General features: G+C 47.1%; 1 protein-coding gene across 1 annotated transcript in view; it reads left to right on the top strand.

Moving 5' to 3' along the window:
• LOC115316895 (sodium/iodide cotransporter) overlaps positions 1-11,553 on the top strand; it is a 58,318-nt gene extending 46,765 nt beyond the window's left edge. The window contains exons 8-11 of the mRNA XM_042291452.1: positions 1,268-1,397; positions 6,832-6,920; positions 7,132-7,241; positions 11,489-11,553. Coding sequence (XP_042147386.1) covers positions 1,268-1,397; positions 6,832-6,920; positions 7,132-7,241; positions 11,489-11,553 — 394 coding nt within the window. The remainder of the gene's footprint in view (positions 1-1,267; positions 1,398-6,831; positions 6,921-7,131; positions 7,242-11,488) is intronic.
• The last annotated feature ends 4,441 nt before the right edge of the window (positions 11,554-15,994 follow it).

The raw sequence follows: 15,994 nt of genomic DNA, 5'->3' as shown, positions 1-15,994 counted from the left end.
TATGCGGCCACTTTGAAATCTTTACCCGGCTTCGGGACCTCCCTGTACAATGCAGTGATTCGCTTTACGAGTGTGTTGCTGGAAAGTGGAAATTATAATTTTTTAAGTGCACGGAAAAGCTGCGTGAGAGTGATATTTGAACGACACAATATGTTCGAAATTACATTGAAAAATATGCCGGCATTTATTTTGTATGAAAGTCGACTCTTCACATGTGAATTTTTCTCCTTCTGCTTTCAAGTATTTATGGGAATTTCCTTAAAAGTAATAATATATTCGCATATCAACTATAGTTGAGCCTGCTTATATCGACCCTTGGTATTTCAAAAAACTGTTAATTGTGGATCGACCAACATTTTCTAAAAGAAAAACGTATAAAATCACAGGCTCCTTGTGCGTTTTTACCGAACCTCGCCCCCGGTGCATTAAGCCTATCGAACTGCGCGCCGGACCCCTGGTAGGGTGGCTTTACTCGAGCACAATCGTCGCTGCCTTGAGGATCTGGTCACAGTCACCTAAAGGCACACGCAGGCAGGGGAGAAATAAAAACACCTCCTCGACTTTAGCCTATTATAGGTAGCTAGACGTCAGAATAAATCCAATAATTACCTAGAATTTGTTCATTACTTATTAATTAGTTAGAATAAAGATATGATTTCAATAATAAACTTGCTGAACGTCATCAATAACTACTAAATAAGCACATGATAAAAATATTTGTGTCCCATGAAAATCGCAGTTGCCCACTAATATTACCAACCATGCAACGGGCCCAGGCAAAGCGTGTGAAACCGCACCATCGCGGTTTTTCCGTCACACATCATTTGTATTTTTCCGCCCGTTACACGAATCATAACTAGCGCACTCTACTTTTTTTCTTTCTTGCTAAATGAAGGGTTTCTGATGACGCCTAGCGAAACTTCTTAATTGAAACCATACGTTTATTTTTACAAATACAATAGTTGATTAAGAAAGCTTAGTTATTAATTTGACTTAGCGTGCCGATGATTTCAAATTATATTGTTCTCATGGGCGTACAGATTACCTGTACAGATTGCATTATTGCACCTTGCAACGTTTCTTTTAAAATAACACTGTGCTTAAAACGCACCTTGTGTATTTTCTAAGCCAATTCATTTACAACTTTAGCCAATTAGTTTTAAATGAAACTGTGAGATTTTTGCAATATGTTGAATTTCGGATTCTTTTGGTATTTTGAGAATTTATCTATTACCGCCCAAATTTATAGTATATATACTTTATGCAGGACAGCGCTTTTCGGAACAGCGTTGACTTTGATCTACATGGTGCTTATGAGTCTGATGGCACTGGCACTTCTTTACTGGTACCACGACTGCGATCCCTTGATGACAGGGCATATTTCCAAGTTAGATCAGGTAAATGGAGTTTCTACTCGTGGGGAGTATTCAATCTAGCTTAACGCGTTCCAGATAATTGACCGTGTGACCTATTTTTCGGAATATTATCATGAAGGAAGAAGAAGTTCGGTGGCTCCGGACAGATCAGGAAGTGAGGAGGCAGAAGTGAAGACATCCTGACAACTGCCACTTTTCAAATGCTTCCCATCCCTCTTGTATATTAAATCATTTCATTTATCACCGTGACATTTTGGTGGAGGTGCGAAGCCATCCCCCTGACCTCTTCTACACCACACTGGAACTCCGGAACCGACAGCTACCGACTTCAGTCCAGATGTCTACGTCGAACACCCCACCCGAGGAAACTCCTCCTTCGCCATCACCGGCCCTTGTACTCTCAAAACCGCGTGACCCAGGAAACTTCAGCGGATCCGGTGAGCAAGATGTCGAGGAATGGCTACTACTTTATGAGCGCATCAGCAGGCACAACCGGTGGGACCCAACCATCATGCTCGCCAACGTGATTTTTTACCTCAAAGATACAGCCCGAACCTGGTGTTTAACGCATGAAGAAGGCATCACCTCGTGGGACACGTGCAAAGAACAACTCCAACACCTTTTTGGCGACCCGATCGGACGAAAGCTCTCGGCTAAGCGGAAGCTTGCTTCGCGCGTGCAGACACCCACAGAATCATACATAGCGTACATCCAAGACATCCTTTCGCTCTGCCAAAAAGCTGACCCCATCATGCCTGACTCTGAAAGAGTGCCTCCCATCTTGAAAGGCATTGCAGATGATGCTTTTCAACTTTTAGTTTTCAAGGATTGCGCAACAGCAGATGCAGTTATCAAGGAGTGCCGTCGATTCGAAGAGGCGAAAAAACGTCGCATCACAGCGAATTTCATCCGCCTCCCGAACACAGCACCAACATCATCATGCGAGGACCCAACTTCTCAGAGTCATCATATAGCAAAAATTGTCCGACGTGAACTTGAAGCAATGGCGCCTTCCAGTTCTCTACATGCACCTGCTGAACCGGAACCCGCCGTGCCCATATCAACTGTGCAAGCTATTGTAAGAGAAGAAATGAATAAGTTTCACGCACCGACATACACAACCGGGCGCCGCTTTCCTCTTGTCCACCAGACTCCTAACTCCCCTCCCCCTGGCAACTTCTCGTACCGACGTGACCCCGCAGCGTGGAGGACCCCTGATAATCGACCTATATGCTTCCACTGCAGCGGCGTGGGTCATATCCAACGCTACTGTCGAAACCGGTCGAGCAACGGCCTCCGATCATCCGAGTCGAATGGTTATCGTCCCTCCTTTGACGGCCGATTCCGTGACCGTCCAGCTACAACACGTTCAGACGACAACCAGTACACTATGGCCTCCCGCAACTGCCGTTCTCCGTCCCCACTCCGCCGCCAGTCATTGTCCCCCGCGCACCGCCGCTACATGTCGCCGACCCGTGACCACGCAGCATCGGAAAACTAACCAATGCAGCTTTTCGAGGTAAGACTGCATCGAGGTCATTGACCCGAAACCCTCTCAACAAACACTCCTTAACAGTTCATAATCAGCTTCGTGTATCTATCGACGGAATTGCCATATATGCTCTCATCGACACCGGTGCTGCTATTTCTATAATGAGAGAGGATCTACGACAAAGACTTCATAAAGTCTTAACGCCGCCAGACTCTACATCTCTACGAGGCGCAGATGGTCATCTGATATCTTCTCTTGGCATGTGCGGTGCACGTATTGCCCTAGAAGACAAGAAAACGTTCGTCCTTTTCACCGTCATTCAAACTTGTCCCCACGCTTTGATTCTCGGATGGGATTTTCTCTCCGCCCACGCCGCTCTCATTGACTGCGCCACAGAAAATATTGAACTCGACGTATCATCCCCAGACGAGCCCCAGCCGGTAGTTTTAAAGCTATGTTCAGTCGAAACATGCCGAATTCCACCTCTTCTAGCGGTTCCCGTTAAGGTGTCATCAAATAGCCTTCTTGTGGACGGAGATTATATAGTGTCTCCAAGTATGGACGTATTATTCACCAAGCAACTCAGTGTGGCCCACTCCATCGTTTCCGTCCTCAATGGTTCCACTTCCCTCTGGGTCGTTAACATTTCCCAGAACCCACAACTTCTTGCAAGTGGAACTTCTCTTGCCATCACATCGCCGTTGTCCTCCGGAACACTATCTGTTAATGCAGTGGATCAGCAACATGATCGCCCAGGCTCGCCACCAATCTCCGACCTTAACAAAATAACGGCTATGATTGACTCTGCACTGGATACCACACGGAAACATCAGATACAAAACCTTTTGCTCAAATACCGCGACGTTTTCGATTTGGGAAGTCGCCCTCTAGGACGAACGACGGCGATTAAACACCAGATTAACACCGGAACACATCCACCTCTACATCGGACGCCTTACCGCGTTTCCCGCAGTGAACGGCGAATAATCCAAACAGAGGTCGATAAAATGATTGCACAAGACATTATACAACCATCCTCAAGTCCTTGGTCATCCCCAGTCGTTTTAGTTAAAAAGAAAGACGGGTCCTGGCGTTTCTGTGTAGACTATCGTCAGCTAAACAAGATCACAAAAAGAGATGTGTATCCATTACCTCGAATTGATGATACCTTGGACTCCCTACATGGTGCAAACTACTTCTCCACTATCGACCTTCGGTCCGGATACTGGCAAATCAGCGTGGACGACTCAGACAGAGAAAAAACGGCTTTCATCACGCCAGACGGGCTTTACTAGTTTAAAGTCATGCCCTTTGGGTTGTGCAACGCCCCGGCCACTTTTGAAAGAATGATAGACCGACTTCTAAAACCCCTAAGGTGGACAACTTGTCTATGTTACTTGGACGATGTGATCATTTTTTCTACCTCCTTCTCATCTCACCTCGAGCGCCTAGATCACGTCTTGAACATTTTCAAGCAAGCAAATCTTCAGCTAAATTCGTCAAAATGTCATTTCGCTGCCTCCGAACTCAAAATTTTGGGTCACCTAGTCAACATGCACGGCATCCAACCAGATCCAGATAAGACAAAGGCAGTCCAGGAATTTCCCACACCACAGTCTCCAAAGGATGTCCGAAGCTTCCTTGGACTGTGCTCATACTTTCGACGCTTCATCTACCAATTCGCCCACATTGCTCAGCCTTTGACGCAAGTCCTCAAGAAGAACCAGCCCTTCCTATGGAAAACAGAACAGGACGTCGCTTTTACTCGTTTAAAGGACGCTTTAACCACCAGTCCCATTTTGGGGCACTTCGATGACTCTGCTCCAACTGAACTGCGCACGGATGCCAGTGGTCATGGCATCGGAGCTATACTAGCCCAGCATCAGTCGGGACAGGAGTGCATAATAGCTTACGCCAGCCGTACTCTTTCCCCAGCAGAGCAAAATTACACAATAACCGAGCGTGAGTGCCTTGCGGTCGTATGGTCGATCGCAAAATTTCGTCCATACTTATTTGGCAGGCAGTTCTCTGTGATCACTGATCATCATGCCCTCTGCTGGCTCTCCTCCTTGAGAGATCCCATCGGCCGCCTTGGACGCTGGGCCTTACGTCTCCAGGAATATGATTTCAAAGTCATCTACAAGTCCGGAAAACTTCATCCCGATGCTGACTGCCTATCTTGTCATCCCGTAGGCCCTGTTGACCAAACCGCTGACAACTCGGATATTCCTATTCTTCACGTCTGTCATTGGCCTAACATCGCGGACGAACAACGCCGTGACCTCTTTCTGAAAAAAAATCATAGAAGCAGTGACCACCGATGCCAACTCGCCATCCTCCAGATATTACACGATCCAGAACCATATACTTTATAGACACAACTTTCGACAAGAAGGTCCATCTTTACTTTTGGTAATTCCAAAACACCTACAAAGTACGGTTCTCGGTGAACTCCACGACGCACCATCCGCCGGTCATATGGGTGTCCTTCGAACTTACGCGCGCGTAAAGCAGCGATTTTACTGGCCCGACATGTACAGGACCGTCAAACGTTACATCTCATCCTGTGACTCCTGCCAGCGCCGCAAAACTCCACCGTTACGACCCGCTGGCCTTCTACACCCACTCACTCCCCCAGCTTCCCCTTTGACCGAGTAGGAATTGACCTTCTTGGTCCGTTCCCAACTTCCTCGCTGGACAATCGCTGGATAGCGGTTGCCATTGACTACGCTACCCGCTATGCAATCACCAAGCCATTGTACAGCAGTACAGCCGTGGATGTAGCGCAATTTATTTTAGAGGAAGTAATTCTGAAATACGGTGCCCCTCGACAACTTCTATCTGACCGTGGCCGCCCCTTTGTGTCCCGAATTGTTGCCGAAATATTGAACCTCTGTTCTGTCGTTCACAAGAAAACTACCGCATACCATCCACAAACAAACGGACTTGTCGAACGCATTAATAGGACATTGGCAGATATGCTCGCTATGTATAATTCCGCAGAGCATCGTAACTGGGATTCCGTTCTTCCTTTCATCACATTCGCCTATAATTCGTCCCGCCATGACACAACAGGATTTTCACCATATTATCTACTCTTCTCTCGGGAACCAAATTTGATCATTGACACTCTTCTTCCAGTTCCAACTACTGCCGAACTCACCGACCACACCACACAAGCCATATGTCGAGCCGAAGAAGCGCGTCAACTTGCACGCCTTCGAACTCTGGACTCACAACAACACCAATCTGTTCGATACAACAAATTCCACAGGTCTGCGTACTATTCCCCGGGCGACCTTGTCCTGGTATGGACACCTAAGAGACATGTGGGCCAGGCACAAAAATTACTTCCACGCTACTCCGGGCCATACCGCGTCCTCGCCCGAAGAAGTGACCTCACCTACCTTGTTCAGCCCGTACAACCACCACAAAACTCACGCCAATCTTCAGCCGACACCGTCCATATAACAAGACTAAAACCATACCTACTACCACCAAACGGCGAGACGCCGCTTTCACCCGGAGGGGGGTAATGTCATGAAGGAAGAAGAAGTTCGGTGGCTCCGGACAGATCAGGAAGTGAGGAGGCAGAAGTGAAGACATCCTGACAACTGCCACTTTTCAAATGCTTCCCATCCCTCTTGTATATTAAATCATTTCATTTATCACCGTGACAATATTTTATATCAACACGCAATAAAATATACATTTAAGTCCATTCTGAGACACTGATGTGTTGATAACGTTTACGTAATGCCTCTAAGTCGATAGTTATTTTCTGAGCGGCAGATGCAGGGTGTTTTAAACAGAAAGGTGATATTTATATTAATTCATGAAAACATCAGCTCTCTTTGCAAGTGCAGTACTAATTTTATATTGAAAGAAACGTATGATATAGTTTGAAGTCAAGGACCACAACGCTTTTGGCATATTCACAAAAAAATGCTTTTTTATTTTCAGATACTACCGTATTATGTCCACAAAGAACTAAAGATTTTCCCAAGCTTTACGGCTCTTTTTCTAGCGGGCGTGGTGAGCTCGACACTGAGGTAATTCACTATGCTATTCAGCCGCAAAGAGACGATACAAATTTGTTCGTAAACTCAAATTTGCATGACATTTTTAGTAATGACGTTTTATTACGTTATTTGAAAAAAAAACAATAATGACTTAAATGGATAAGAATAAAACAATCAAATGCTATGATGTCAAAGTCAAAGACGATAATGCACGCACATTGTCTGTAACTGTTATTTTCAGCACAATTTCATCCGCAATCAACACCCAGGTTGCAGTTTGCTTTGTTGACGGAGTGATGCCATTCTTCAACGTAAAAGACGTTCTGGCAGTAAAACTCACAAAATGCATCGGTAAGTATTGTGCAAACCACGTGCTTCCCGTCTCCCTATCCACAGGCAGGCCCCAAGGTGCCGCCATGTCGGGGCCCGTCCCGGAACCGAGGCGGGGCCGTATTTCCTTGTGGACGGCTCTTCCTTGCCCTCTCGGGTGAATTGCTTCAGTCACGCCCTTCGGGACCTTGATACGTAAACGTGTCCTAACCTGCGGGGAGCGAACCTACTAGTGACAACCCGTGAGCGTCCATTCCCGCAGCTTATATAAGCCGGCCCTAACGAACGGCCGGAAGATGGCGTCGGGGGAGGGTTTTGCTCCGCGCAGCTCTGTTTCAAGCTCTTCCCCTTTCCGTGGTTCTGTCGATTACGACCGCTCGAAGTCCGACCGGAGATCCTGACACATTGAGACAGTGCCGATTCGTCGAATGTTACCGAGGCCAAAGCATGTTGGCACTTGAGTCAATAAACACGTCGTTCTTCGAACCAACAGACGAACTGCGTTGTCTAAGTGGTATCCCCCCTTCCCAAAGGGGAAAGAAACCCACATTTACGGCCCCAACGCAAAACCTGTCCAACGAAAGCAAAAAAAAAAAAGGTATGTGTTCGTTTATAGAGCCGGAAGTTAGTCTGGCTTTACTGAGCGTCTCCTGTCTCAGCTGTAGATGAGCAATTTAGCCAGTGCGGTACAACCGCTACCGTGGGGTCTTGAATGTCTTGGTTTAGAACAGCGCGACATCACAAGGACAAAGTAGAGACGAGACACACTACAGTGCTGACACTTAACTGAAAGTTTATTTCCACCGTTCCCTGAAGATGTACACATGGGCAACATCCAAATATACAGAGTGCGAAAGACACGAAAATATAGAGTGTCCCAAGACACCAAGCTCGAACTTAAATGGAGCGTAAAAATCGTCGCCTGCACATAGAAATCTAACCTTTTCGTCAAAGGTGTATTTCACAGGTCATTGTTTTCTTGTAAAATTACAAAGCGTACTTCTCTTTCTGTAAAAAATAGGGCCAAGAAACTTGCCAGGGTCTACGGCGGGCGGCGACGCAGACGACAAAGTCGAATAGCTGGGCGGATTTGGCGCTCGTACTGACAGATGGCGCTACCTCCTTAACGGGACTGCTCGCGATCACCATGGTTCATTCAAATGAACATACTCTTTTTGTGATGTACCGTTCGTTAAAAATTATTGCGCACAACAAGAGCAAAACGTAAAGTAAAAAAAACGCGTTTGGATAACGATGACGCTTTTCGTGCCAACGAATTTCGTCTGCTTGTCGTCTGCTTCCTTTCGCTAGTCGCCTACATCATCGGACGCTGCTTTAGACGCCATCTATCAATACGCGCGCCAAACGTACACCTTAACTCAAATTGGTCGTATGCGTCGTCGCCCGCCGTTGAGCCTGGCAGATTTCTTGGCCCTTATTTTACAGAAAGAGAGCTACGCTTTGTAATTTTACACGAAAATACTGACCTGTGAAATGCACCTTTGACGAAAAGTTACGGATTGCCACGAGCAGGCGTTGATTTTTACGATCCATTTTCGATCGAGCCTGGTGACTTGGGACACCCTATACATGCAGTCTCAGCACAATATTATTTAGATTATATATTGCTGTGTAATAGTCGGTCCTTAACCTGCACCAGTCAGGGAACAAATATCTTAATCGGAAAGACCAATGGAGGCCGTGCTGACACATTTTCCTTTTAGCTTGTTTAAATCGTTAGCTTACATCATCTCTCGAGTTCGATTGTCATCGTTTCTTTTGAGTATTTAGAATTTTTGGTAGCCAAGGGTGCATCCAACAGTCACGGCAGTTAATTCCCAAATGACCGGAGGTTTATTGTGTTGCATTATTCTGATGTTACCTAAATCGGTCATTAATGCATGCATTCTTTGCGTATTTTGCTCTTTCTATATTTGGTTGCTGCTCGCGTGCACATTTACTGGGAGCGGTGGAAATAAACATTTAGTTGATAGTCAGTTGTGCCGTCTGTCTCGTATTTACTTTTTCCTTGTCTTGTCGCGCTGTTTTAAACCAAGATGATCATCGACCAACTAGCCCAAACAGTCCTTTGATCAGTATTTCATGTGCACCACGCAGTAGTTATACACGACCGCGCGGCGGAACGATGCTCATCCAGATCGAAACTGGCAGGGGTGTGGATTGAACCCAGGATCCCAGGGTTCTGCAGCGCGAGCTTTTGCTCCACGTGCTCCGAGCTGGTGTGCGCTAGCCCACTCGGCCACCGATCCCCCTGCAGCAAGCCAAGCAGCATTTATCCTTTCGCAATAACAGCAAACAAGGACAATTTCCGGCCTTGAATTTCGTAAACGGAGGAAGAGGCACATGCACAAAACATGGCGCCACTTAACGGCTACGCACGGACACAATGAACAAGTGTCTTTCGATCTGATATCCGTCAAATGGAGGAGACTACTGCACAAAGAAGCAGCACCTGTTCGGTTTTCGAACACAGAGTAGGCGGACTGATTGAGTGGCTAAGTGCCCAGCACCCGATGTCAAATAACGACTTCTTGGCGTTGTTTTCCGAGCGTCCTTCCCAACGAAGGTGATTCAAAATGCTCGGAATACACCGGGGCACTCTCGACAGGACCGCCAAGGCGTGAACGAAAGAATAACGCTCGTCTGGAGTCGAAACGTGCACGACACCGCATATCGTGCACTTTATCAGCCGTGCTTGCGCCAGAGTTATTGCGTACCCCTCTACGCCGCAGCAACGGACCAACGGTCAACATGTTGACGTCGCTACCTTCCCGGATTCAAAACCGAGATCGAGCTCCATAGAGAACTGAGTGAGTCATTCCAGTATTCTACTACGCATTTCCGTCCCGCCATGGAGGAACAACAGGATTTTCGCGGCATGGTTTTCGGTGATCGAAATTTTAAGATTTCTCAATTACCCGCGACTGACTCGGGCGAAAGCCAAGAGCGTCGCATGTAATGATGACATAAGGAACCTTTGTGTGCCACCCAACGAGTTGGGACTCCGTAAAAACGAGGTAAATCTCTAGAACTCTGCGGAGTGAGGCAGCAGTTTAACCTGCACTACCGGACAAGCGACAGATGTTTGAACAGGGTCCAGAGCATGTGGTAGAGACCGCGCCATAATTGCGTACTCATTAAAGTGATCGCCATGTGGTCACTGAACAAGATGGTGAACCATGGCACTTGAAGGGTTTCTTGGGGAATCCACCGCAGCGCCGAAGAATTTTGATGCTCAGCAGAACAATCCGGGTTGTAAATACGCGAATAGCTGTAAATACTTTCGCGGACTCTGCGGAGTCGGGTGGTGCGTCCGCCGTGCGGTACGCTTGCCAGTTGCCACTAACGTCGCGAAGAAACTGGAATTGTTGCAAACGGGCTTCGGCAGCCGGGCACTGTACCTGACGTGGCGAGCAACTCGTGTTGTTGCCCACGGGTGTCGTAAGCAGTCTCCTATTGCTGTTGGCACGGGGTGTTTCTTTGGAATCGGTTTTTGTTCTTGCTGATGCGAATGAACTCTACAAATATTGCAGTTCATGGTGGCTGTTCCGCGCGGCCGAGTGGTGCATTCGGTGCTCTCTTTAGTGCTTGAGTAGGCCAGGGCAGCTCGCGGCTCCAAGATGTCTCGAGGTTATGTCGCTATGCTAACATAGCCACCGGCATTTGAGGAATACTGAATATATGAACCTCCGTCAGGCACTGAATCAACGAGAGCGTTCTAGCTAAGGTAAAAACTAACTTGTTTGAAAAATAAGTATGTTGGCGAGCCGGATCGATTGCAGCCCCGCATCGCTTCAGTACTACAAAGAAGTACAGGGTGGCGCATTTGACATTTTATTGCGCCGCAAATCGAAGCGACAAGGTATCGTTAGCAAATGCGGGTACAAAAACTTCGCCTCGACGAGTCGTCACCCAAAAATCTATTGTCTCGGGTGATGCGAGTCTGCTTGGTACATGGGCATCCGTGTCCCCATTAAGAGGAGTCGTGGAACACTTTTCACGATAACCTCGAAAGCAAGCCAGTGCAATGCACGTGATTCGCAGCAGAAAAGACAGCTCTCTATTCTATCCCTGGGGCTTTTTGGACCCGGAGATTGGATCGGAAAGTTTATCGATTGTCCTCGATTGCACGGCACGACGTTTCGAATTTTCCGAATGTTTCCTACCCCTTCCTGAAACAAAGGGAAGAGGGTGGAGCGCGCGAGGTGCACTCTATAGTGGCCGGCGGTTCATGAATCATCCCGCAGCCCACGAGGAGGACAACAAAAGGCGCAAAGTCATCCTCGCCGGGGCTGCGGTCCTGCAAAGCTAGCCAATACTTTTCTGCAGACCAAGATTGCAGCAACTGTCCTACGGGGCGCACATTGTTAACGCGCAGGCGATACACACCCCCTAGTAAATACGCTCACGCCGGATTGGTTGTTTTGTGGATAGAGACGCTGCCGCCGTCATCATAAGCTGCGAATTACAACCCGTTAACGAAGCGGTATTGTAGCTTTGTGGTAAGATGTCTGCCTCGCCAGTGGACCCTGGTTCGATCCGCAGTGTGGGCTTAACCTTTTTTTTTTTTCCCTTTTTTATCGAACATTTTGTTTTGTCGAGGCATTTGGCGAAATTTACGACGTTTCTTTTTTTACGATGAACACTAAGAAAAAGAAACACCAAAAACACGAATGTTGTTGATGAAATTTCGCTGAACTCAAGGGGAATGGGACTCTATTTCCGGAGGAGCGGTGGGCAAAGCGGGGCTTGGGTTGCCGGCTGGACGAATACGCGGGGTGGGTTAAGTCGGTTAATAGTTTGGTAACTTAGAGCCGCATACGGTCACCACAAAGCGACGTGAACGCAGGCGGGGGTGAGTTAACGCACTCCCGAGTTATACCCTCGCCGTCCGAATTCGAAATTTAAGTTCCCGCGCGTAGTCGAGCAGCCAAACCGGCGTGAGGGTCGCTGCTACGGGGTCTATCACCTGAGCGCTAGAAAAACGCCTCCGGGGCCGGGAAAAGATGAATATTTAGAGCTTTGGATCACGAAGCGGGAAACGTGAAACGTCACGTGACCATTGACGTGACTTGTCTCCCATCAGATTTCTCTGGGACCCGTTGTCTTCATTTTTGCGGCTTGGTTTAGACCGCGCTTTACGGCGTGACTTTGGGACAAGGATGCTGCATGCGCCCGTCTGCATGCACCGTGCCAGGTTTTTTTTTTTTTTTCGTTTTTTTTTCTTGCATGGCGCTGTGCTTTTTTTTTTTTTTTGTCGTTTATTTTTTTTTTGAGCGTCGGTGGTTTTTTTACTGGTTTTTAATTTGCACCGAACCTGAGCGCACTGAACGTAGTAACTCAGTGAAACTTTTCTCGAAATTCGCTTTATGTTAAAAGTTATAGGCAAATTAAACTTTAAAAAACGAGCAAAAAATAACCTCCCTCATGAGGTCTTTGGTTGCTTGTGTGGCCGCGAACTAGAGGAGCAGTAGTGAGACCAGCGGGCGTTCACGGCTGCCGCAATTCGTGTCGACGGCGCGAGAGGGCGCCACTAAAGCATGCTCTAGATAGGCTGTATGCAGCGGGCAGCCAGAGCGGCTTTTATTGCATTTGCTGCGCAATTAAAAACTAATTCGGCATGGCACTTCATTGGCCACAAACGACAGCAAACACGGGGTAAAGATCTGTTGAGAATGGGAGCCACATCGCGCTGCCATACCGCGAAACGCTCAAACCGCAAGACAAAGCCTCTCGCCGAAGGCCTTCGGAACGCTCGCAGCCGGTCGGATCCTAATGTCCATACGACCGCAGCGCCGCCGCCTACATCCGGGACCTTTCCATGTCGGCGCGTGATCCCACTACTCCTTTTTAGTATGCGCCGCCTCTTCCACCGCTTGGTGGCAGGTATGTCGACGGGTCACTTTTTGTTTCCGTACTTTATATACTGCATTCGTTTCTTTTGTGATCTAAAATACTGAACAACAACTATTTTTCTAAATAATTTAATCGGTTCGCGCCACTTATATTTTGTATTTCGACTAAAAAGAAGGTTTTAGCGGCTCTGACCAGTAGTAAGCCCAGGAACAAAGACGTCACATTTTGCGTGCTTTCGGTACTGCGGGTCGCCCTCGTCGGTGGAGGAGGTTTCCGCGTCGTCCGGTAAAAATACGACGCACTGATATTTAGTTGCTCTCTCCGTGCCCGCTGGCTTGCCCGAACCCAAGAGACGTGGAAACCGCAAAAATGGTAGGCGCTTAAATATGATTGCAGGGCCCCTCTAAGGACAGGGGAGTGTGCGAACCACGTGTTCCACGGTTCCCTCTATATGCCCAGTTCAGGGCGGCCGTGGGGCGTCGCCATTTGGGGGCCCGTCCCGGAAGCGAGGCGGGGTTGTATTTCCCAGTGGACGGCTCTCCCTCACCCTCCCGGGTGATTTGATTCAGGCACACCTTTCTAGACCTTGATTCTTGGAGGCTTCCGCCCCCCAGGGGGGGAGGGGAACTGCTACCGACAACCAGGACGCGTCCATTTCCGCAGGCTATAGACCGTTCCATTAGGGTCATAGCAGAGAGGGTAATAGAGAAAAAAATGCCCTCCCCCTCTCAACCGTATGTTGTCTGCTCCGCCGAGTGGGCTGTACCTAGCATCCGGCTGGCGTAAAAACTTTGTTTAAAATCGCGTCATTTTGGAAATTTCAAGCGCAGATGCGAAGATTTTGGTATGCCAGTTATCGTGTAATACTATGCTAGATAAAACGACTAACAGGGTTCATTTGCGCTGTTACCTGCGTGCAAATAAAAAAAAAATAGGGAAAACTGTGTCAGATTGGCCGGTCTCTCCGGCGAAAAGTAAATCCTGGTGCTGGTACCTTTTTTACTATACAAAGTTCGTACTGGTGTAGGCCTTTAGCGACCATGAGTGGAAGTCTGAAATAATAAATAAAAACGTGCTCTCCTGCCGCAATCGACGCAGTAGTTGAGGGTAGTACTGCCGGCTGACTCAACTGCTATTTAAGTAACGGAAAAAAGATAAGCTAGTTGATCATTTACCGAAATAGAACAACAGAAAGCTGTAGGCTGATTTTGGAGTAGCCATAACTATTCTAAGGACGCGGACAACTTCACAACGGCAGCCACGAGCGAGGGTTCGATGTTCCGTACAGCCCGCCGGTACAGCCCAAAGCTGGAGAATGGCAACCTCCCGGTTTGTCGTCTACTAGCGGAGTCGGGCGCGTGCCCTCTTTCTCGTTTTACCCCGCCGAACTCGCTGAATTTCCCGGATGTATGGAGAGGGCGCTGCTGTCGAACAAAATGGTGCCGCCCAGAGAGCGCTAAATGGAATGATCTATACAAGCCGGCCCTAAAGAACGGCCGGTGCTCTCGTCGCGTGGGAGGCCTTGCTCTACGGAGCTCTATTTGAAGCTCTTCCCCTTTCCGTGATTCTGTCTATCGCGAGAGCGCGGAGTCCGACAGCGGCGATTCTGTCACATTTTAACAGCGACGATACTTCGGTCCTATTGAGGGCAAAGCGTGTTGCACATGAGCCATTAAACACGTCGCTCTCCTGGCCGACAGAGCAACTGTGTTCCCACGTGGTAACCCCCAAAAAAAGGGAAACCCATAGTGCTCAGGATGTCCTTCCTATATATATATACTCCAAAATATGCGAGAGGGCCGTAAATAATTGAGTTTCTCTCAAGAGACAGAGCGCGCTTTACATTTTCTTTTCCGGGCGTATACTATAAACTGAATATCAATATAAAATCTAACTTCGGGTTTTTACAACTAATTATAACCTTTGAGTAACTGAAAAGTAATAAATATCTAGTAAATTTTAGACCAGTCGAGTGCAGTTTTCTCAAAAACAAAATACATTTTATCAGAAACTTAGACTATGACGGCAATCGTATACGCAATTTTTTACGAAGTCAGCCATGATCTACAGAAGGCAAGCGTGTGATAATGTAGGTAGGAAGAGCGTACAAAAATTATTCAATAAGAACGTCTCAAGCGGACCTCTTCTGTACACCATAAAGTTCAGCATTACCCATCTCGTTCAGTTCCAGTTTGCTCGAATAGCGTTTTTTTTTAGGAAGAGTTTAATTTTAAAACCGAAGAATACATCTAATATATATGACTTATACTTGCAGCCTTTTTCATAGGCATCATAATGACATGCTACGGCATTGCAGTGCCGTACTTGGGCTCAATTACGAGGGTAAGACTGTCACCTTTTTCTTTCTCGCACATTTCATCAAAATGTATTCGTCAAATCGTATTTGAGAGAATCGAAAATATTTAAATTTCATCCCGGACCACAAGGGGCCGTCCCTTTTTATTTGCATAGCATAACCAGTTTCACTTGAACAGCAGGTAATGTGGTCTAGATTGAAAAACATTAGCATTTATTGCATTTCTTTCGTAACAGCTGCTTTTACTGTCAAGTGGAGCTGTTTCTGGGCCTTTTGTAGGCGTAGCGCTCTTAGCGTTCGCATTCCCCTGGACAAACAGTAAGGTAAGTCGTACTCATCCTAATATCTCTTGGATTTGGAAAAAAAAATGCGATTTTCATTTCACCTAATAATACAAATTTAGAACATAATGCAATAATTTAGTTTGCACATTGAACCAACTGTGACTGCAGATGTTTAATGTATCTGCGATTTTGTTTTTAGCAGGTAATATATTGATCAAATTGAAGAATGCGTAAGTGTACGAATTTCACACAGACTTACTGAGCTGAAAGTGACAGTGGGGTGAAATATATTTTCT

Source organism: Ixodes scapularis, unplaced genomic scaffold, assembly GCF_016920785.2.
Source record: "Ixodes scapularis isolate PalLabHiFi unplaced genomic scaffold, ASM1692078v2 PGA_scaffold0__279_contigs__length_252992795, whole genome shotgun sequence".
Lineage (NCBI taxonomy): Eukaryota > Metazoa > Arthropoda > Arachnida > Ixodida > Ixodidae > Ixodes > Ixodes scapularis.
Note: the sequence above shows the minus strand (reverse complement) of the source record. Positions and strands in the feature narration are given on the sequence as shown.